This window comes from Felis catus, chromosome D1, assembly GCF_018350175.1.
Source record: "Felis catus isolate Fca126 chromosome D1, F.catus_Fca126_mat1.0, whole genome shotgun sequence".
Classification (NCBI taxonomy): Eukaryota; Metazoa; Chordata; class Mammalia; order Carnivora; family Felidae; genus Felis; species Felis catus.
The window spans coordinates 11,260,053-11,275,763 of NC_058377.1; the positions used below are offsets into that span (position 1 = coordinate 11,260,053).

General features: G+C 47.4%; 1 protein-coding gene and 1 long non-coding RNA gene across 29 annotated transcripts in view; one reads left to right on the top strand and one right to left on the bottom strand.

Moving 5' to 3' along the window:
• NCAM1 (neural cell adhesion molecule 1) overlaps positions 1–15,711 on the top strand; it is a 314,647-nt gene that overhangs the window by 280,010 nt on the left and 18,926 nt on the right. For 16 of the 25 annotated variants that reach the window (XM_023238920.2, XM_045038057.1, XM_023238921.2 and 13 more), the window contains 1 exon segment: positions 13,758–13,882. In XM_023238920.2, the coding sequence (XP_023094688.1) occupies positions 13,758–13,882 (125 nt within the window). 25 annotated transcript variants of the gene reach the window in all.
• Positions 9,013–15,610, bottom strand: LOC123380328. Of its 4 annotated transcripts, XR_006585925.1 has the most exons (3): positions 15,368–15,610; positions 15,209–15,245; positions 9,013–13,443 (listed from the first exon to the last, which is right to left on the bottom strand). It is a non-coding gene; the product is annotated as an uncharacterized LOC123380328 (long non-coding RNA). The 4 variants fall into 4 exon arrangements; XR_006585923.1 differs by having other exon boundaries at positions 15,209–15,610; XR_006585924.1 differs by lacking the exons at positions 15,209–15,245; positions 15,368–15,610 and adding an exon at positions 14,849–14,907.

Below are 15,711 nucleotides of genomic sequence, written 5' to 3' on the forward strand. Positions count from 1 at the left end.
TCTCCTCCTGACATGTGATCGCATGGAGACGGCTGGTCCTGCTGAACCGGTTGTTTGTTTCAGGCGGGGCTGCAGGCCTCTGCTGCTGCTCCTGGCCCCGTCCCTTACTGAACCCTGGGGCTTGGCAGAGACACAGGCTTGCGGTCCGAAGTCAGAGAGCCCTGCTCTCCGCTGGCCCGCAGGCCACCTGCCCTCATGCATGGTGTTTTTCCTCCTTGCTTTAACCCGCTTCAGCTCCTGCCACTGACACCCTGGGGTGACTCTTCCATTTTTTTTTTTTCATTCAGTATCTGTGCCTCAATGAGCTTTTTTTCTTCTCTTTTTTCTTTTTTTTTTTCTTTACCTTCATGTTTCTTTCCTCAGCGGCTCCTACTAGCTCCTCCACCCCCGCTCCATTGTCTCATCCCAATAGTGAGTATCATTTTCTTCATCCGTCTCTCCGCAGGCTGCTTTTCCACCAGCCACGGTGGGTCTGCGTAATGTTATCTCCTTCATCAGGTGATAATTCAACTCTGTTGGCAGAAAGCAGCACTAGGTTTTAGAGAAGCAAATGAGAAGAGAGGAAGGCACAGAGCGTCCCACATTCGCCACCCCCCGCCCACACCCCCAGATGGAGAGTAGGCAAGTGACAGGCATTGCTCTGGACTGAAAATCGTGCAGCCAGGCTTCCCCGGGGCCGGTGCAGCCCAGCCGGGCCCTGTCCTCAAGATTCTTCCCAGGCTGGACTCAAGCTGACATTCGGAGAAACCAAAGGAATTTGCCAAGGAAAATATCTGTTCGGCAGGGTCATAAGAAATGCTTTGGGGTGTTGTGTTTTCACCCTTCATTTTAATTGGCACAGTTGGATTCAGACACTGAAATTAGATAGCGAGGCTTGTAGCTTTCACTTTCTCCATAAATGCATACTTGTCTCGTAAATATTTGTGGGAAAATAAACAGTGTCTGCTCACAGATGTGCCTGGCCGTAGGCGCTCGGGCAAGTTACTTAACCCTTCACAAGTGAGCCTTGTTTTTCTCTTCCATAAAATAGGATGAGTAAATGGCCCTCCTCCCGTACCACCCCCCCCCCCCAAAAAAAACATTGTAGCGCTCACCAAGCTGTGTTTGCCCACCCAGAAGCAGGACTGCCAAAGCTGGTTGGCGTCAGGCTTCGTCATTCCTGACTGAGCCTCGCTCATTTATGATCTTGTTTCATTTGGCTGCCCTGTCCTTCTGTTCCCTTGGGGGCTCAGGAGAGAGCTCTGTGCCTCTGACTCGGAGTTTTGAACCCAGCTTTTGGTGTGTGTTGGGGGTTGGTGCGTGGAGAGCAAAGGGAGACAGCAGCTGCATGAGGCCCAAGTTGTCATGCCAGCAGGTGCCCAGAGCAGCCGTCGGGGGCAGGCAGGGGGCAGGCACCGCCCACCTGGCTGTATCCTCCCTGGAGTATCAGAAGCTGCTGCTCGTTGGGCACAGCCTCAGGAGGCAACTCAGGCCCTCACTCAGAAGCCGCCTGTTGAATCTGTTTGGCTTAGAAACAGCCCCGCCACACCAGGTGGTGATGTCCAGGCAGTGGCTGGAACAGCAGGCATTCAGGCTTGAGAACCCGAAACAGCCTTGGGTTCAAATCCCATGTCTGCTCCCTCTTTGCACAGCTCCACGACCCTGAATGAGTCACTCAGCCTCCTGAACACCAGAGTTCGTATCTCTCAAATGATAGATTCTACCTGTCTCATAGGTATCTGTGAAAATTCAAGACTAAGTATGAAAAACCCAAGACAACAGTACCCAGCACATAGTAGCTGGAATTTGTGGTCAGAGTAAATGGGGGTAAATGAGTAAATATGTTTTTTCTCGCCACAGGAGAGTGATTTGTCAGCAAGATCTCTGATAATTTTTTTTTAAAACTCTATGTTTACACTGATAAATCAGGGAAGGAGGAAATGAGAGAATATCCCCTGCTTTCTTTATAATAATGTCTATATATGTATATAAACACATTCATATGTTTACTTATGAATATAATTTATATCTCCATTCTCTCCTTCACCTTTCTGTGCCCTGTCTGCCCTTCGTGTTTCCATAGCAACCTGGCCTCTTCCTGCCCTCCCAACCACAGAACCGTCTAGTGAGTATAGAGTTATGGCGGCTCTTGGCCAGATTGCTGCTTGTTGCCGAGCTGACTTCTGGGTCACGGTGCTGCCTGACATTGTCCCTTGTATTAACAGTAACAGTTGTGAATGCATGGAGGCTCTCCGCCTGGTGTGGTTTCCTACGCATGCTGTCTGCGTGGCCAGGAGACCAGGAAGAGCTGGGGTGATTATGTGAAGAACATTCTGCATGAAGAGAGTTTTCCAAATTTCCCTTTGTGTGAAACAACAGAATAGGATTAGAGAAACACCAAGGAGACAAAAGAACAGCATCTCTTCCCTGCTTTAGCTGTCCCTCCCCTGAAGCGTGGCACACATGCATACACACACACGCACGCACGCACGCGCGCGCACGTTGCCAAGACTGAGAACAGGGGAAGGAATAGAGAAAAATAGAGAGGTGGGAGGTGGAGGGGGTAGCAGAGAGGGCAGGAGCTGCTACTTCCTGACAGCATGCCCTGCTTCGTGGCACCTTGAGGCAAGGCAAGAGGTCATGAGGAATGCACAGGGCACAGGGGGGCAGAGGCCTCCTCACAGCCCTCCTCCTCAGAGCTAGGAAAATGGTGGCCCCAGGAAGCATAGCCAAGCCCCCTCAAGTTTGTTACCCAGAGTCCAGATCAGAGCTCTGGAATTCATCTGCTGAGGGTACAGTTGGGGCCAGACTTGTGGAAAACATTACACTTCATCACAACTGTGACATGTTCCAAGCTTGCCTTTATAATGCTCTAATGAGGTGAGCTTGTGTGTTAGGCCTTAAGTCCCAAGTCAACAGGATCCCCTGTGTGTGTGTGCGTGTGTTTACAGCGGTGTCCATGGCCATGTGGGGGTTTAGATCCTATATTTCTGAGTGCACAGGAAGAAATGACATGCATCCATTGAGCAGTAGCCAGAGAAGGCAGAAAGCATGTATGCAAAATATAGCTCCCACTCGCTCCCGCTCCTGGGGCCAGGGTTTCTGATACATAATTGAACAGAGAAGAAAAGAGTTTCCTGGTTCTGTGTGTTGCATGAAATGGTTCTTTTCTCTGCTGCAGAACATAGCTGAGGGTCTGCTTTCTTGGTGTTCTCTGTGTGTGTGTGCTGCAATGAATTTTAATTCCTGATGGTTTTCAGGTTTCACTTTGTCGGCAGAGCAGAGCAGGGGACATGGAACTGTGCTTGTGCGGGCTTCACTCAGATGATGGGTTGTTTTGGGGGTGGGTTGTTTTTGTTTGTTTGTTTGCATTTGGGAAAAAGAATGCAATTAATAGCACCCTTTCTTCTTCTAACAGCCGTGTTCCTGGTCTTCCCAGCTTGGTGTGGTGTGTGGACCTGGCATTGTAGGCTATGTAATGCATTTGCACAGCTCGGTCATACTTAAGGTGTCTCACTGTAGATTGGTCCTCCCTGGAACCTTGAATCCAGATTTATCCTTAAGGAGGAATTAGGTGTTCTCCCCTGACAGATGTTTACTTTTTAAACATCAGACGTTTCTGTCCACAGATAAAATGCCTAGAAAGTGACATCAAAGAGAAGAAAGTGTCGTGTGTGTGTGTGTGTGTGTGTGTGCACGCGCGCGTGCGCCATTGGACTACTGACCTAAATTTAAGTCCCATTGGATACTGGGATGAAGGAAAGACCGTCACACTTGGGCAGCAGCCTGTATTTGGCATGAGCACATTCCTCAACATAAGGCAAAAGGTAGCACGTGTGAATACAGTGGAGCTAAGAGCAGAGTAGCTACATGCGTACAACAATCCATCGATCGTCAGCCAATCAATAGGGATGAAAATAAATAATGTCTCCTGTTTTTGCTAGGGAGTGTGTGTGGGTGTATGTGTGTGGGTGTATGTGTGTGTGCTGATCCATTTATACTTCGGAGTGAAGGAAGGTGTCCTAGATAAAATCAAAAGAGAAACTGATCAGGTGAATGTAATCCCCGCAGGATACCCTTGGTTGGAATGTGCCAGAGCCTGTACAGTTTCAGACAGTAGGAAGCACAGCCTCCGTCCGCTCAGAGCGTCAAGAATATGTAACGGGGCTGAAGCATATTTCTCTTGCATTATTTTTAAGCAGTGGTCGTGCTCTGGACAGAAAGATCTCTCCGCCTCCCCTCTTTGCCCTTCTCTTAGCTTCAACTGGCATTTCGCTGATCTTCCCCTGGCCTGTGCAAGTGAAGGCAGGAAACCCAAACTGCCTTTGGACAAGGCAGGTCATTCAGTAACAAATTAGAGTATAAATACAACAGATGACAAAAAGGAACGTGGACAAATCCAAACATTTTTTTTAATGATCACAATCAAATCCATATCTTATCAAGTGCAGCCACAAGTCTGGAGAGATAACTGTGTCCACCAATGCCCAAGCACAGGGTCAGAGTCTTAGCTCGTGGGGCCAGGGGATCCGTTCAGTTTCGCTCCTCATTGTTGATGGAGCCACTGTCTTGACCACCAGAAGGAAACCTCGTCCCTTTGTGCACTGACTAGCCTCTGCCTTCACAGGTGTCTCAACAGGGCTGTCACTGGGAGCTCCGGGATAATGCGGGTAGATGAATTGGAAGGCGAGGAGGGAATCCCCAGGGCTGCCTCCTCTGGCCTGCACCCACTCCCCCTCTCCTCATGCACCAAAGGAAACAGGCAATGGCTTTTCTCAGTGTAACGTAATATTTTGTTCTTACAGGACACACAGTCTAGAGACTTCTCCTGCACGACCCATGTTCTCCTTGATTGCCCTCGTTTTCCAAGGATGCCGAGAGATTTCTGGAATCTGTGAATAATAACTTGCTTTTTTTTTTTTTTCCTTCAGCAGTCTCCTGGATTGACTTTGACATCTGGGTCCCGGCAGAAACACCTCCCTATTTCCAAACAAGTTTACATACTCCTTGATGTGGTATTAATATGCAGTGTTGCAGCTGTATCTAATGCTTATTGGTGTCGTTAACCAAATGCTCTTTACGATTTATTATCCTTCTATTTCTGGGCAGTTTTACTGTCCTCCCAATGTTTCCTATATATGCTGCTAATTTAATTTGATTTCTCCTTTTATTTAGTCTGTGATTTTGTTGTTGATTTTTCTCCCTGCCCATTGTTTACATCAGTTTTTAATTTTTTTGTATTTTCCATGTGACCTCCTCCACTTTCCTTTCAACCAATCATGTGCGTGCGTATCATGTGACTTTGTCATGTGGCTTGCATGGTGCTGATGATGTCGTCCACGCTGGTGAACAGAAGGTAAAACTCTTTGTTCTGATTAGGGAAATAAACCTGGGACCACAGCCTGGCACCTAGGGCCCACTCATTTCTTCCCGTCCCAGATTTCCCAAGCGAAGCCATTTGAGAGATTTCCTCTTGTTCTCAGTTCACCTCTTGAATCCATCAATTCTTTGCAGCCTTGACATGACAATTTGATACCGTGGCAGGCTTTGGTTTAACATTTCGCTCCAAGAAACTTGGCCCTACAAACTGCCATCCACAGCAAAACCACATTTACCACTACGCAGTTTGCAAACTTGAATTTTTACCAGAGAGTTCATAAAAATTACTTCCCAGAAAGCGGTTTTTTTCAGTGACCTTTATGACATTGTTGTTTAACTTTATCCAGTAGTTCTGAAAACCACAGCTGCTCTAAAATGAGTCATTTCTGTGAAAATGTGAAATGTATCTGTTTACGACACTGAAATGCTACAGAGAGAAGTGTATCAATTGCAAAGGTTCTATTTGCTCAAAACCAATGAGAGTGCTTCATAAAATTCATGCAAATTGAGGACTTTCTGAAGGGAGAGATTTAAGAATTTGGAATGAAAGCAGTTTGCATTGTTGATGTGTCACTTTTTAAGAGTGACCCTCCCCCCTGGACAGTGGGGGTTAGAAATCAAAGCAAAAGTTGGCACTTAACCATGACTGGAGATCTCTTTGTAATCAAGAAGCACATGATTGACCCTTGCAGCAAAGGAAATAAAATTATAGCCTAATTAAGCGCATAGCCGTGACAAAATAATTAGTTAATATTGTGACTGTCACAACCTTGTGAAAACATTTCTCGTTTACCATAAAGAGAAAAGGAAGCCTCTGCTTGCAACTTCCCCACTGTAAAATCAAACACCTATTCAAAACCTGCCCTGGGAGTCACATGCATTCTGTTCTCTTCTAACTGAAAATTGTTACGTCACATCACAGCCTGAGACACATAGGCTGCACTGATCACGAAAGCCAGACTAACACGAATAACCGCCCAGTGTGCCCGTGCATGCGAGGGGTCCCCGTCTGGCCTCACGTCTCCAAGGAACTGACTGGGCGACATTCACACAGATAAAACCATCCATAGCTGTTGCATGCATGTTCTCTGTTCCTGGTCTGTCCTCTCATTTTGTGCCCCTGTGCGTGTGAGCCCTGTGGATGCTCCCTCTTGCTCATCCTGCACACTGACCACCTCTGAGGACGTCACCTTTCTGGGTGTGGTCACTGTGCCCATGTTGAGTCCCGTTTACAACCAGACTCCTGGACGAGGTCTTGGGTTGGAGCCGTCTGTCACTTCCAAAAAGATGTGTGGTATTTATGCTGTCTGAAACTAAGTGGGTGTGTCCCCAAAGCAGGGGAACATCTGACGTGCTAATGACTTTGACCTACCTTCAAAAGGCAACCTAATCTGTGAACCTTAGGGTAGGGGATACTGGGAGCCTAAGATTTTCTAAACTCCCGAGTCTCACTCCACATCCTGTGGTTTCATTATTTCTCTGAGGGGGACTGTGTTCTTCTAAAGACTTGAGATGACTGTTCCAAGGGAAAAACCCGGATTTTCTCCCTGAGATCTGAAGGGTGAGGTGTTGGGTTGAAACCCATTCGTTTCTTTCTTAAAAACAAGTTTGGTTATTTCTGTGCAGTGCTAGAATTCAGGATGAAGCAGAGCACAACATGAGCAAGGTTGAAACAGATCCACCCCTCTGGACAGAGATCTCTTCCAGACATTTTAAGCAAGGCAAGAAATGTTTGAAGATGTTTCCTGCGGTTGCCCCAGAAATGCACTGTAGCAATGGTCTTGGGTGTCAGTAAAAATGTGGCCAGTGCTAAAAAAAAAAAAAAAAATCAGTTAAAGTGCCTGTAGAATTCGAAAGGATGATTACCCCCTTGTCAAACCACATTCCCTTCTGTGACAGACCCTCTCTTACCATTTGCAAAGGGACAGGCGGAGGACTCATTATTCAGATGAGCAGCAAGCAGCCAGAAATGGCCCTTAATAATACAATTTAAGGGACTGGAGAGGGTCGTAGCGAGTAAAATTCACGGAGAGAAATGAAGCTTCGTGAAAAACAGTGCTTGCCTCCTTTCTCTGAACACTAGCAAGGCTTTCAGGTGAGTGGGGCCTGAGGATGGGTAAGTGAGCAGGTGCATCTCCCAGCAGAGGGGTGTACATCCGACAGGTGATGAAATCCAGTTCCTGTTCCACCACTGCCCCCTCCACACACGCGCACGCACACGCACACACTGCCTCTAGGATGCCCTTGACACAGGCTGCATGTTGTGTAAATCTCAGGTTCCCGTCCACGGTGTTGACTGGGTTCGGTAGCACGGGGTCAGAAGGGAGGTGAAAACAGGCATTGGACGCCATGCCCTTGGCTCCCTTAGTCCTGAACCTGTAGAGCTTTGCAAATAGGGGTTCATGATGGGGAAACTTAGGCACCTGTCCCAGGATCCCAGGAGTGGGCTTGCTGTGGTGAGCTAAGATGCTCCCTTGCCAAGTTGATTTTTAATATCACGGCACCTCGTCGTGGCCGGGCCTCCTTCCTCCAGTGACTCTCACCTATGAGGACTCTGTGTAAGTAAACGGGCCTCCCCACCCTCCCCACCGCCAGCATGTGTGTGATGAGAAGCCCCCTGCGCCCCTCTGTCAGTGTGCTGCATGTTTTAGCATGGATCACCCCCCCCCCCATTCATAATGATCTTCTTTTCTTTAGCTACTGACACTGCCTCTCGTACTAGGACATGCTGATTCTGGTGAACTAAGCTCCTTAACACCCACTCTTCCTTCTTAGATTGAAAACATCACTAACCACCCCTTCCACTCCTTCCTTTATTTATTTATTTTTTTTACAGCTGTGTGTCTGGATTGCCACGGTCTCTGGCAGGTCGACATAGACTTTTCACCAGGGCTCTGCTCTAATTGCCTTTATTCTTAAGGATTCCCCGCACTGGCGGTTACAGGGTAGAGAGCTAGCGTGAAGGGTCTGCAGAGGGGAGGCAGTGACGCGTGTCGGCCCGAATCCTGGGGGCAGAGGCCGGGAGCTCTGCAAAGGGCCCGTTTCCCTAGGGCTTCCCAGGAGCTTTGTACTTCTTTATAAGTAACCTAATGTCCATGAAATCGTGTTGAAGATGTGCACAGACTCCCCTTGGCGGCCTTGCAGGCGGGAGCCGAGTTAGTTAATTGTTGGAGGTTATTTGGGTCCTAACTTCCTCAGCCTGGATCAGCCCCATAACCACAAGCCATACCTTCGTGGTCCTATTTTCATTTTTAGGATGATGATGAAACAGAGATAATTGATCAGCTAATCTGGTGGTGTTTTCATGACACCCACAAGAAGGGAATTGGTATCTCTGTGGTTCAGTCTGTCAGAGTTCATCTTTTGCTGTTCAGTTCATATCCCTTCCTACCACTGGCCTCCCCACCCACCCCCAGCTCACACGCTCACGTTCGTAGTTCCTGAGGAGCCCGATTTGAGAGGGATGTGTAGGCCGGGTGCCCCCGTGAGCGTGGCCACAGGGCTACGCGTCCTTTCTGTGGAGAGCCAGGGAATTGGCCATGGCTTATACGCACTCCCTGCATCCCTTGGCGTTCCTTGGAGCCGGAGACCAGGATGGCAGTGAGTCAGCTGGCGCTGGCACAAGCATATTCTTGACAACAAGGAGGAAAGAGCTCAGGAGAAAAGGAGCATTTATTCCCCAGGCCCGATCTGGAGGAGCAATGCTTAGGACAGAATGAACCCCGTCCAGGGTTGGGTATGTTCGGACTGACAGCCGCTCGCCGGGACTGTCAGAAAGCCCCCTCAGCCAGGCGGGTTGTCACAGGGGGCGTCCCAGAGCGTTTGAGGCTCCAAGGATGAAAGCAGCACAGATCCCGCTAGATTCATCTGTTCGGCAAAGAGCCTGGTCTTAGGAAGGACAATCAGCAGCCTTATAACTACAGATCCTGAGGCCGATCAAACGTCTAACCTCTTGATATAATTTCGAATGTTCCTGAGTTGGGAAAAATCAAATGGGCTTCATACTTGAACAGCCAAGTCATACATTTTGTACTCTTCTAAACAAATAATAGAAAAGGCATACGTAAGTTTCACATTGCTTGCAGGGTGTAATGGACCAAAGGGGAACAGAAGTTAAGATAAACAAAAGTAACAGTATTTTTGATGCCAGACAATCCTGTTTGATGGAAAATGTGATAGATTCTAATGCAAGCCCTATCTCCATCACTGGTTTATACTCAGAGGCCCCGAAGTCTGTGCAGGTCCCTGTGGGAGAGAAAGCAAAGGTCAGGAAAAAAGAATGCGGGTCAGGCCTCTGTCAGGGATGCCATGGTTGGGCGTTTTTGAGTAAGAAGTAGAAGATTGTTTTCCTTCTAAAATTCACAGATGCTGTCCAGACCCCCTAAGCCTGCTATAATTTCTGTTGTGGAATTCAGGTACCCAGCAGTAGTTTTCTGACCTCCAGACTTGTGCTGACAAGGGGAAGGAATTGAAGCTGACTCAGATTTTAGGGCACAATAGCACACAAATTACAAAGAACCTACAATCTGCAAGGCCAGAAATACACACTTCAATTACGATTTCTGGGAGGAATTTATAGGACGAGCCTGCCACATTTCTGACTGTATGTGGTCTCGATGGTACATTCTTCTTTTCTTGCATCCGTGATTTACACTCTTCTAGAAAATACCAGAGTTGCCTAATATATTTGTTATCAGCAAGGCTTATTTTTAAGGTGATGTTGTTTTGAGTCTTTACGTGAAATATTTGGGGGCAAAATTTGACTCATGGCTGAAGCTAAATTCAGAAGGTGTAATTAACCGCAGGGGTTTTCTTGGAGCAACCTGCCGATTGCTGCTGAATCGCAAACCAACATTTACAAATAATTACAATATTGGTTCTGCGGAAATTACCCATAATGATTTCAATCGGGGCAGCCATTTCAGAACAGAGTGCACATTGGGACCCTCTAAATAATTTCCTCTCCTAATGTGTTCAGCAAAGCAGTGAGCCACCCAAATGCCAAGGCCCCATTTCTTCAGGGTCAGCCCATCCCTCATCAGGTATGGCTAGAGTCTCCTTTTCGCCGACAGCTCAGGAAGCAATTCCTTTAGCCTATTCGTAATCTTGAGAAAAATGGACAGAGTGTGCATTTGAAGATGGAGAAGACAATTGTTTAAATATTGCTCTTTCTCCACCTTTATGTGACTACAAGTTGTGTAGAGTTGGTCAGAATCCCTCTGATGTTAGTTGAAGGTCATCTTCCTCTAGAAACACCGTCACAGGAAGGGTTACCTTTCCATACAAGGGCCCCGCCATTTTTAAAAAGAGTTGATCATAACTAGGTTTCTTTTTTTCTTTTGACAAACCGAACTTTGTCTTGTTTACCTTTGAAACTCCAATGCCTAAGAAATTATCTGGTACCTGGGAGGTAGGTACTCCGTAAACGTTTGTTGAGTAAATCCTAGTTAAAGCACTTTAAATGATACATGTAAATATTATATGCCATGCTCTACATTCTGTAAGAAAGAAATACACGTATATCAGAATAACATGGTAGTCGCTCCAATAAAATAGCAATGATAGCGTTCCAACTTTGGTAAATGTTAGAACTGTGTTCTGTGGAATAGTTGTTAGTGGTTTCTTTGTGGTTCCAATCATATTTTTTCTGAAACACATCCAAAGATAAGATTTGACTGCTTTCATCGGGGCTGTTAGTTTCTGCAGGGAATCCTTGGCAAGATATTTGTTCCCATGTCTCTGAAGACAGTTGGGGTCTCTTTGCAAAGATAGGACTTTGGGGAGGATAACTTTTAAAATGTAAAGAAAAATGGACAACCCTGTGCCTTAGAGATGTGGAATTGCTGATCTGGGGATACATTGCCCCGAAATTGGCAGGACCATCCTTATTTTTGCGTCTGTCTTTCACAGTGTTTTGAAAATAGCCAAGGTGTTCTTGATAGTTTGTCCTAACACAGTGACTGTCATTGGGTCACAGTGCTGTCAGAGCCAGAGGGGGGCCCTGGAGAACACCTCGTTCGGGGCATGGATTCTGCAAACGTGGGTACTGAGGCAGTGGCCTGTCCAAGCATTCAGTTTTACAGGGATCCCCACAAACATGAAGGAGAGTACCTCTTCTAAGTAGATACAACCCCCCCACCCACTCCCAAAGCAGGGTCCAGTGTTTTGTGGTCTTGATTCAGCCTTGAAACCCACACTGCTCAAATCTGGAAGGAAATCATAAGGAAAGTGCAGCCAGAGCAGCCCCAGCAGATTAATCTCCGTTTACCTTCCAAGGAAGCTTTGGGGTAAGGACTGGGTCCTCACCCCATGACTGTGTTGGAAGGGCCACTGATGCCACTGCCTTCCCTCCTTAAGGCAAATCGACCATCACAGAGTCAGTGTTGCAATTCTGAATAAAAAAGTCCTCGTTAATGTCCATCCCCATTCAGTCTGGGGCCATGAGCTCTCCCCGTCAGCCTGAGTGCAGGACTTGTGAGGCTCACACCTGGAAGTCCCAGGCCAGCCAGAACCAGTCTGTCCCCTGCATTCAGAGAACAGAGCTATCCAGTTCAACTGTGCCTACTCCTGCCATCTGTGACTGTGCAGACCTGCCCGGTTCTGAAATATCCTCCACTTTGTTTGAGTTCCTTTCTAGCCCTGGATATTTACAATGATATAAGACACAACTGTTGTCTAAGGCTTAGGATGGTCCAAAAGAATCTGAAAAGCATACCTGCCTTGACATTATCGAAACCAAATTCCTAAGAATTTTCCAAACAATAGTTGGGACCAGCAGCTGGATAGCGACATGAAAACAGGACAAGTCTTTGCCTAAAACCTTGTCCTTTTTTTCCTGGTTTTTTTTTTTTTTTTTTTTTTTTTTTTGAATTGCTGATGGAGGACCACCAATTACAAGGCTGACTTCCTAAATCACCCCTGACATTAAGGGGATGCACCTTCCCTGTCAGCTTCTGTATGTCCCCATCACCTAAAGGTGCACAAGGATCACCCTGGGATCTTGTTGAAACGGAATCTGCATGTCTAAGGAGCTGCCACGTGGGGTTCGTGCTACAGGCCCAGGCTGAGCAGCAAGGGCTGGCCAATAGCTTTCCCTGTCTGGTTCCTCCTTGTCTCAAAGTGGGGAGCAGGACACAAGGCCACTGTGAGGTTCCCAGAGTAGCTGAATGAGGAAGGTGGGCCGAATGGCTTTGCCAGCAGCCTTGCCACAAATGGCCAGAGGTATACCTTGGGGTGATGAGGTCCAAAGCCTGGCGACAAACCTTTCTGGGTTCTTTGGTCACATGTCTGTGATTCTGTCTTTCAGTGAACGAGCCAGGACAACCCTCCCAGAAGGTGACTTCTTGTAGGCTCTCCCAATTTTCTGTCTGAGGACATGAAATAGACACAGAGATGTGTGTCTTTGAAGGAAGTGCAGAATTCCCGAATGCGTTAAATCTTCATTTTAACTTTTCATACCAGACATTCTCTTACCTCATTACTCCCAGTACACACTAGTGAGAGAGTTTCTCTTAAAGAAAGTCGGCGTCTTATTTACTGAAGAAGCATCCCACCTCTGGTAATTCGTCCGTACCGAGCTCACCTTCCTCCTCTGTCTCGGGTTCACGAGCTGAGTGTATACCACAGGTAGAGACATCGACTTTTTTCTGTTGAGAAATGCTGAAGCCATTTTTTCCCTCTCTCTGCTCACAAACAGAAAGACTTTCATGATTGTTACTTTAAACAAGGTACCAAGGATTATCACTCAGGCAGTTGAGCCGTAAATGCAGGATGCTTACAGGAGACTTGCCCGTGGCAAATTGTGCTTTATTTAATCACACCTGGAAACTTGTCATGTTTTTATATGAATGAGTCTAAGTAATGCAATTTAATTCATGGAAAGCTGGTCACAAGAATGCAGTGTCATTCCGTCCCCATTAGGGATGGGTCCCCCAGCCCCCTGAGATGAATCACGTATCCAGGGAAGAAACTGGCTGCTGTGAAGAATTATCTTATGGGTGTAGGTTTTCTCCTTTAAACATTTACGCACATTTGCCTGTATTTCAGGCTGTTCCTCAAAATGCATCAGGCTCATCAAAGTTAAATCTGCAGTTGTAAGAACAGCAAAAAGGAAATGCAAGCACCAGTGAGAAACAGTTTTTAAAAAATCCTGTTTCTAAAATGGTAAAAGGACTGTGCTAACAGGGTTTCCCAGAACATTCCCAAAAGTCACTCCCAGTTTGGGGCTAATCCTGAGGTATCTCACTGGAATCTGAAGTTTTATATTTATTGCTTTTTAACCATTTGAATTTCTGAGAAAGCAAGAAAGAGCCCAGCCCCACCCCATCACTCCATCCCATTCTGGGTTGGATTTTCTTCGTGTGGGCAAATATGTCACATGAATTAACTGGCTGTTTCAGGGGAACCCAGTGCACCTAAACTCGAAGGGCAGATGGGAGAGGATGGAAACTCTATTAAGGTGAATCTGATCAAACAGGATGACGGCGGCTCCCCCATCAGGCACTACCTGGTCAAGTACCGAGCGGTGAGTAGCTCCCGTCCCCCTTTTCACCTGCTTCTGCAGCTGTCACACCCACCTTGTTGGGGCAACAGCACGCACATCCCGGGGGCAAAGGGGGAAGTAGTGCAGGACAGAGTCCTTCTGTGTCTTGCAGGGCTCAGGGGCCCTGCTCAGGGTTTTAAATCCCAAGATCGACCTACAGCCATCAGGCCATGTCTACACGGGGATCATTTCAAAACCTCTGAAATGAATGTGGTGACAGACTCATACCCTGATTGATTTTTCTGCTTTTTGAACATTTCTACAAAGTGATTTTGCAATTACCCGGTAGCTTCTGCATATAATATACTGGTATCTCATAATCAGGACATTTGATAAACTGTGTATTATGGGCCAGGCACTGTGATTTTCTCCCCACGAGAACCTGATGAAGCTCTTCTTATGATCATCTGCCCTTTACAGAGGAAGTACTATATCCATTCAGTAACGGCCTGATCCCTCATGCCTGGGTGGGCAGAGTTTGAATCCAGGTCTGTCTGCAGACCCTGGGCTGTTAGCCCCTGCCCTAGGCTGCCCTACCATCCCAAACCGTGGTATTCCCACCTGCCCCTCACAGCTACCTGAGCTGTTCTAATCCTGCTAACAGTGAGCTGAGCTTGGCCCTGAACCCTTTCTTCCTGGTTTGCTCACCATCTAAGATTTCTGTCATGCGGCCTGTCATCTCCATCCCCCAAAATGAGAATCACTCTGTTTCTCTGGTTTTAGAATGATACTTGGCCACTGCCAACCAGAGTCAATTCCTGAGAGATTTAGGGGCAGAATCTGAACACTGGGAAGAGTCTCTCGCTAGGATTTCTTACCAGTAAGAGATAACAAACCAGAGAGCAGTCTTCTTTCTTCCCATCGCCCCCAAGAAAGGATTTTTCAAGGAAGTTGACTTACTCCCTCTCTTTTGATCAGCCCCCACTGAAATGATGTGTGAGCTCTTACCTGGTTGGGCCTAATGGAGAGTCATTACAGCAGAGCCCTACCAGGCACACGCCCACCCCCCCCCCCGCCCCCCTGCCAGCTGCTGGGCAGACCTGTCATTCCACTCAGCCCTTCCGCCCTTCAATTGTGAAGTCAGGCAAGAGCCTGACATCGGATGAAGAGCCTCCTCTAACGTCTCTAAGGCCCAGCCTAGAGACACCCCTGTAAGAGCGACCACTGTGGCTTCCTCGCTGTGGAACAGGATGCCAGGATTGAGTGGTGGCCCAGCACAGCCCACAGGAAGTGGACAGTGTGTGTCTGGCCCTTGTTATGCTCATGTGGCCCAGACAGATGGGTTCTGCTTTCAGCTTTACCACTTACCAGCATGCCCAGTCTTGCAAAACCTCCATTTCTCCATCTGGAAAATGGGGATAAAATAGTTTCTTACATTATTGTACAGATCAGGAATAATATAAACAAAGAGCCTGAAATGTGCCTAACACTTGGAAACCCCCCGTACATGGTAACAACAATAATTACCCTGAAGATGCCGGCTGGGTCTGGAGACACCTCCCATATGAGGCTACCTGAGATGTCAGTTTTCCAGAAAAGCCACTGTGGCTGTGTCAGGCAGGTCTGTATTAAAAAGACAACGGGGAGTGGCCCCTGGGGGCTCAGTCAGTTGAGCATCCGACTCTTGATTTCGGCTCGAGTCATGATCTCATGGTGCTGAGATCTAGCGTCGGGCTCAGCACTGAGCATGGAGTCTGCTTAAGATCCTCCCTCGCCCTCACCCTCTGCCCCGCCCCACTCATCCGTTCTCTCCCCCCCCACACACACAAAAATATAGCAGGGACAGAACACCAAGATATGACAGCCTTACC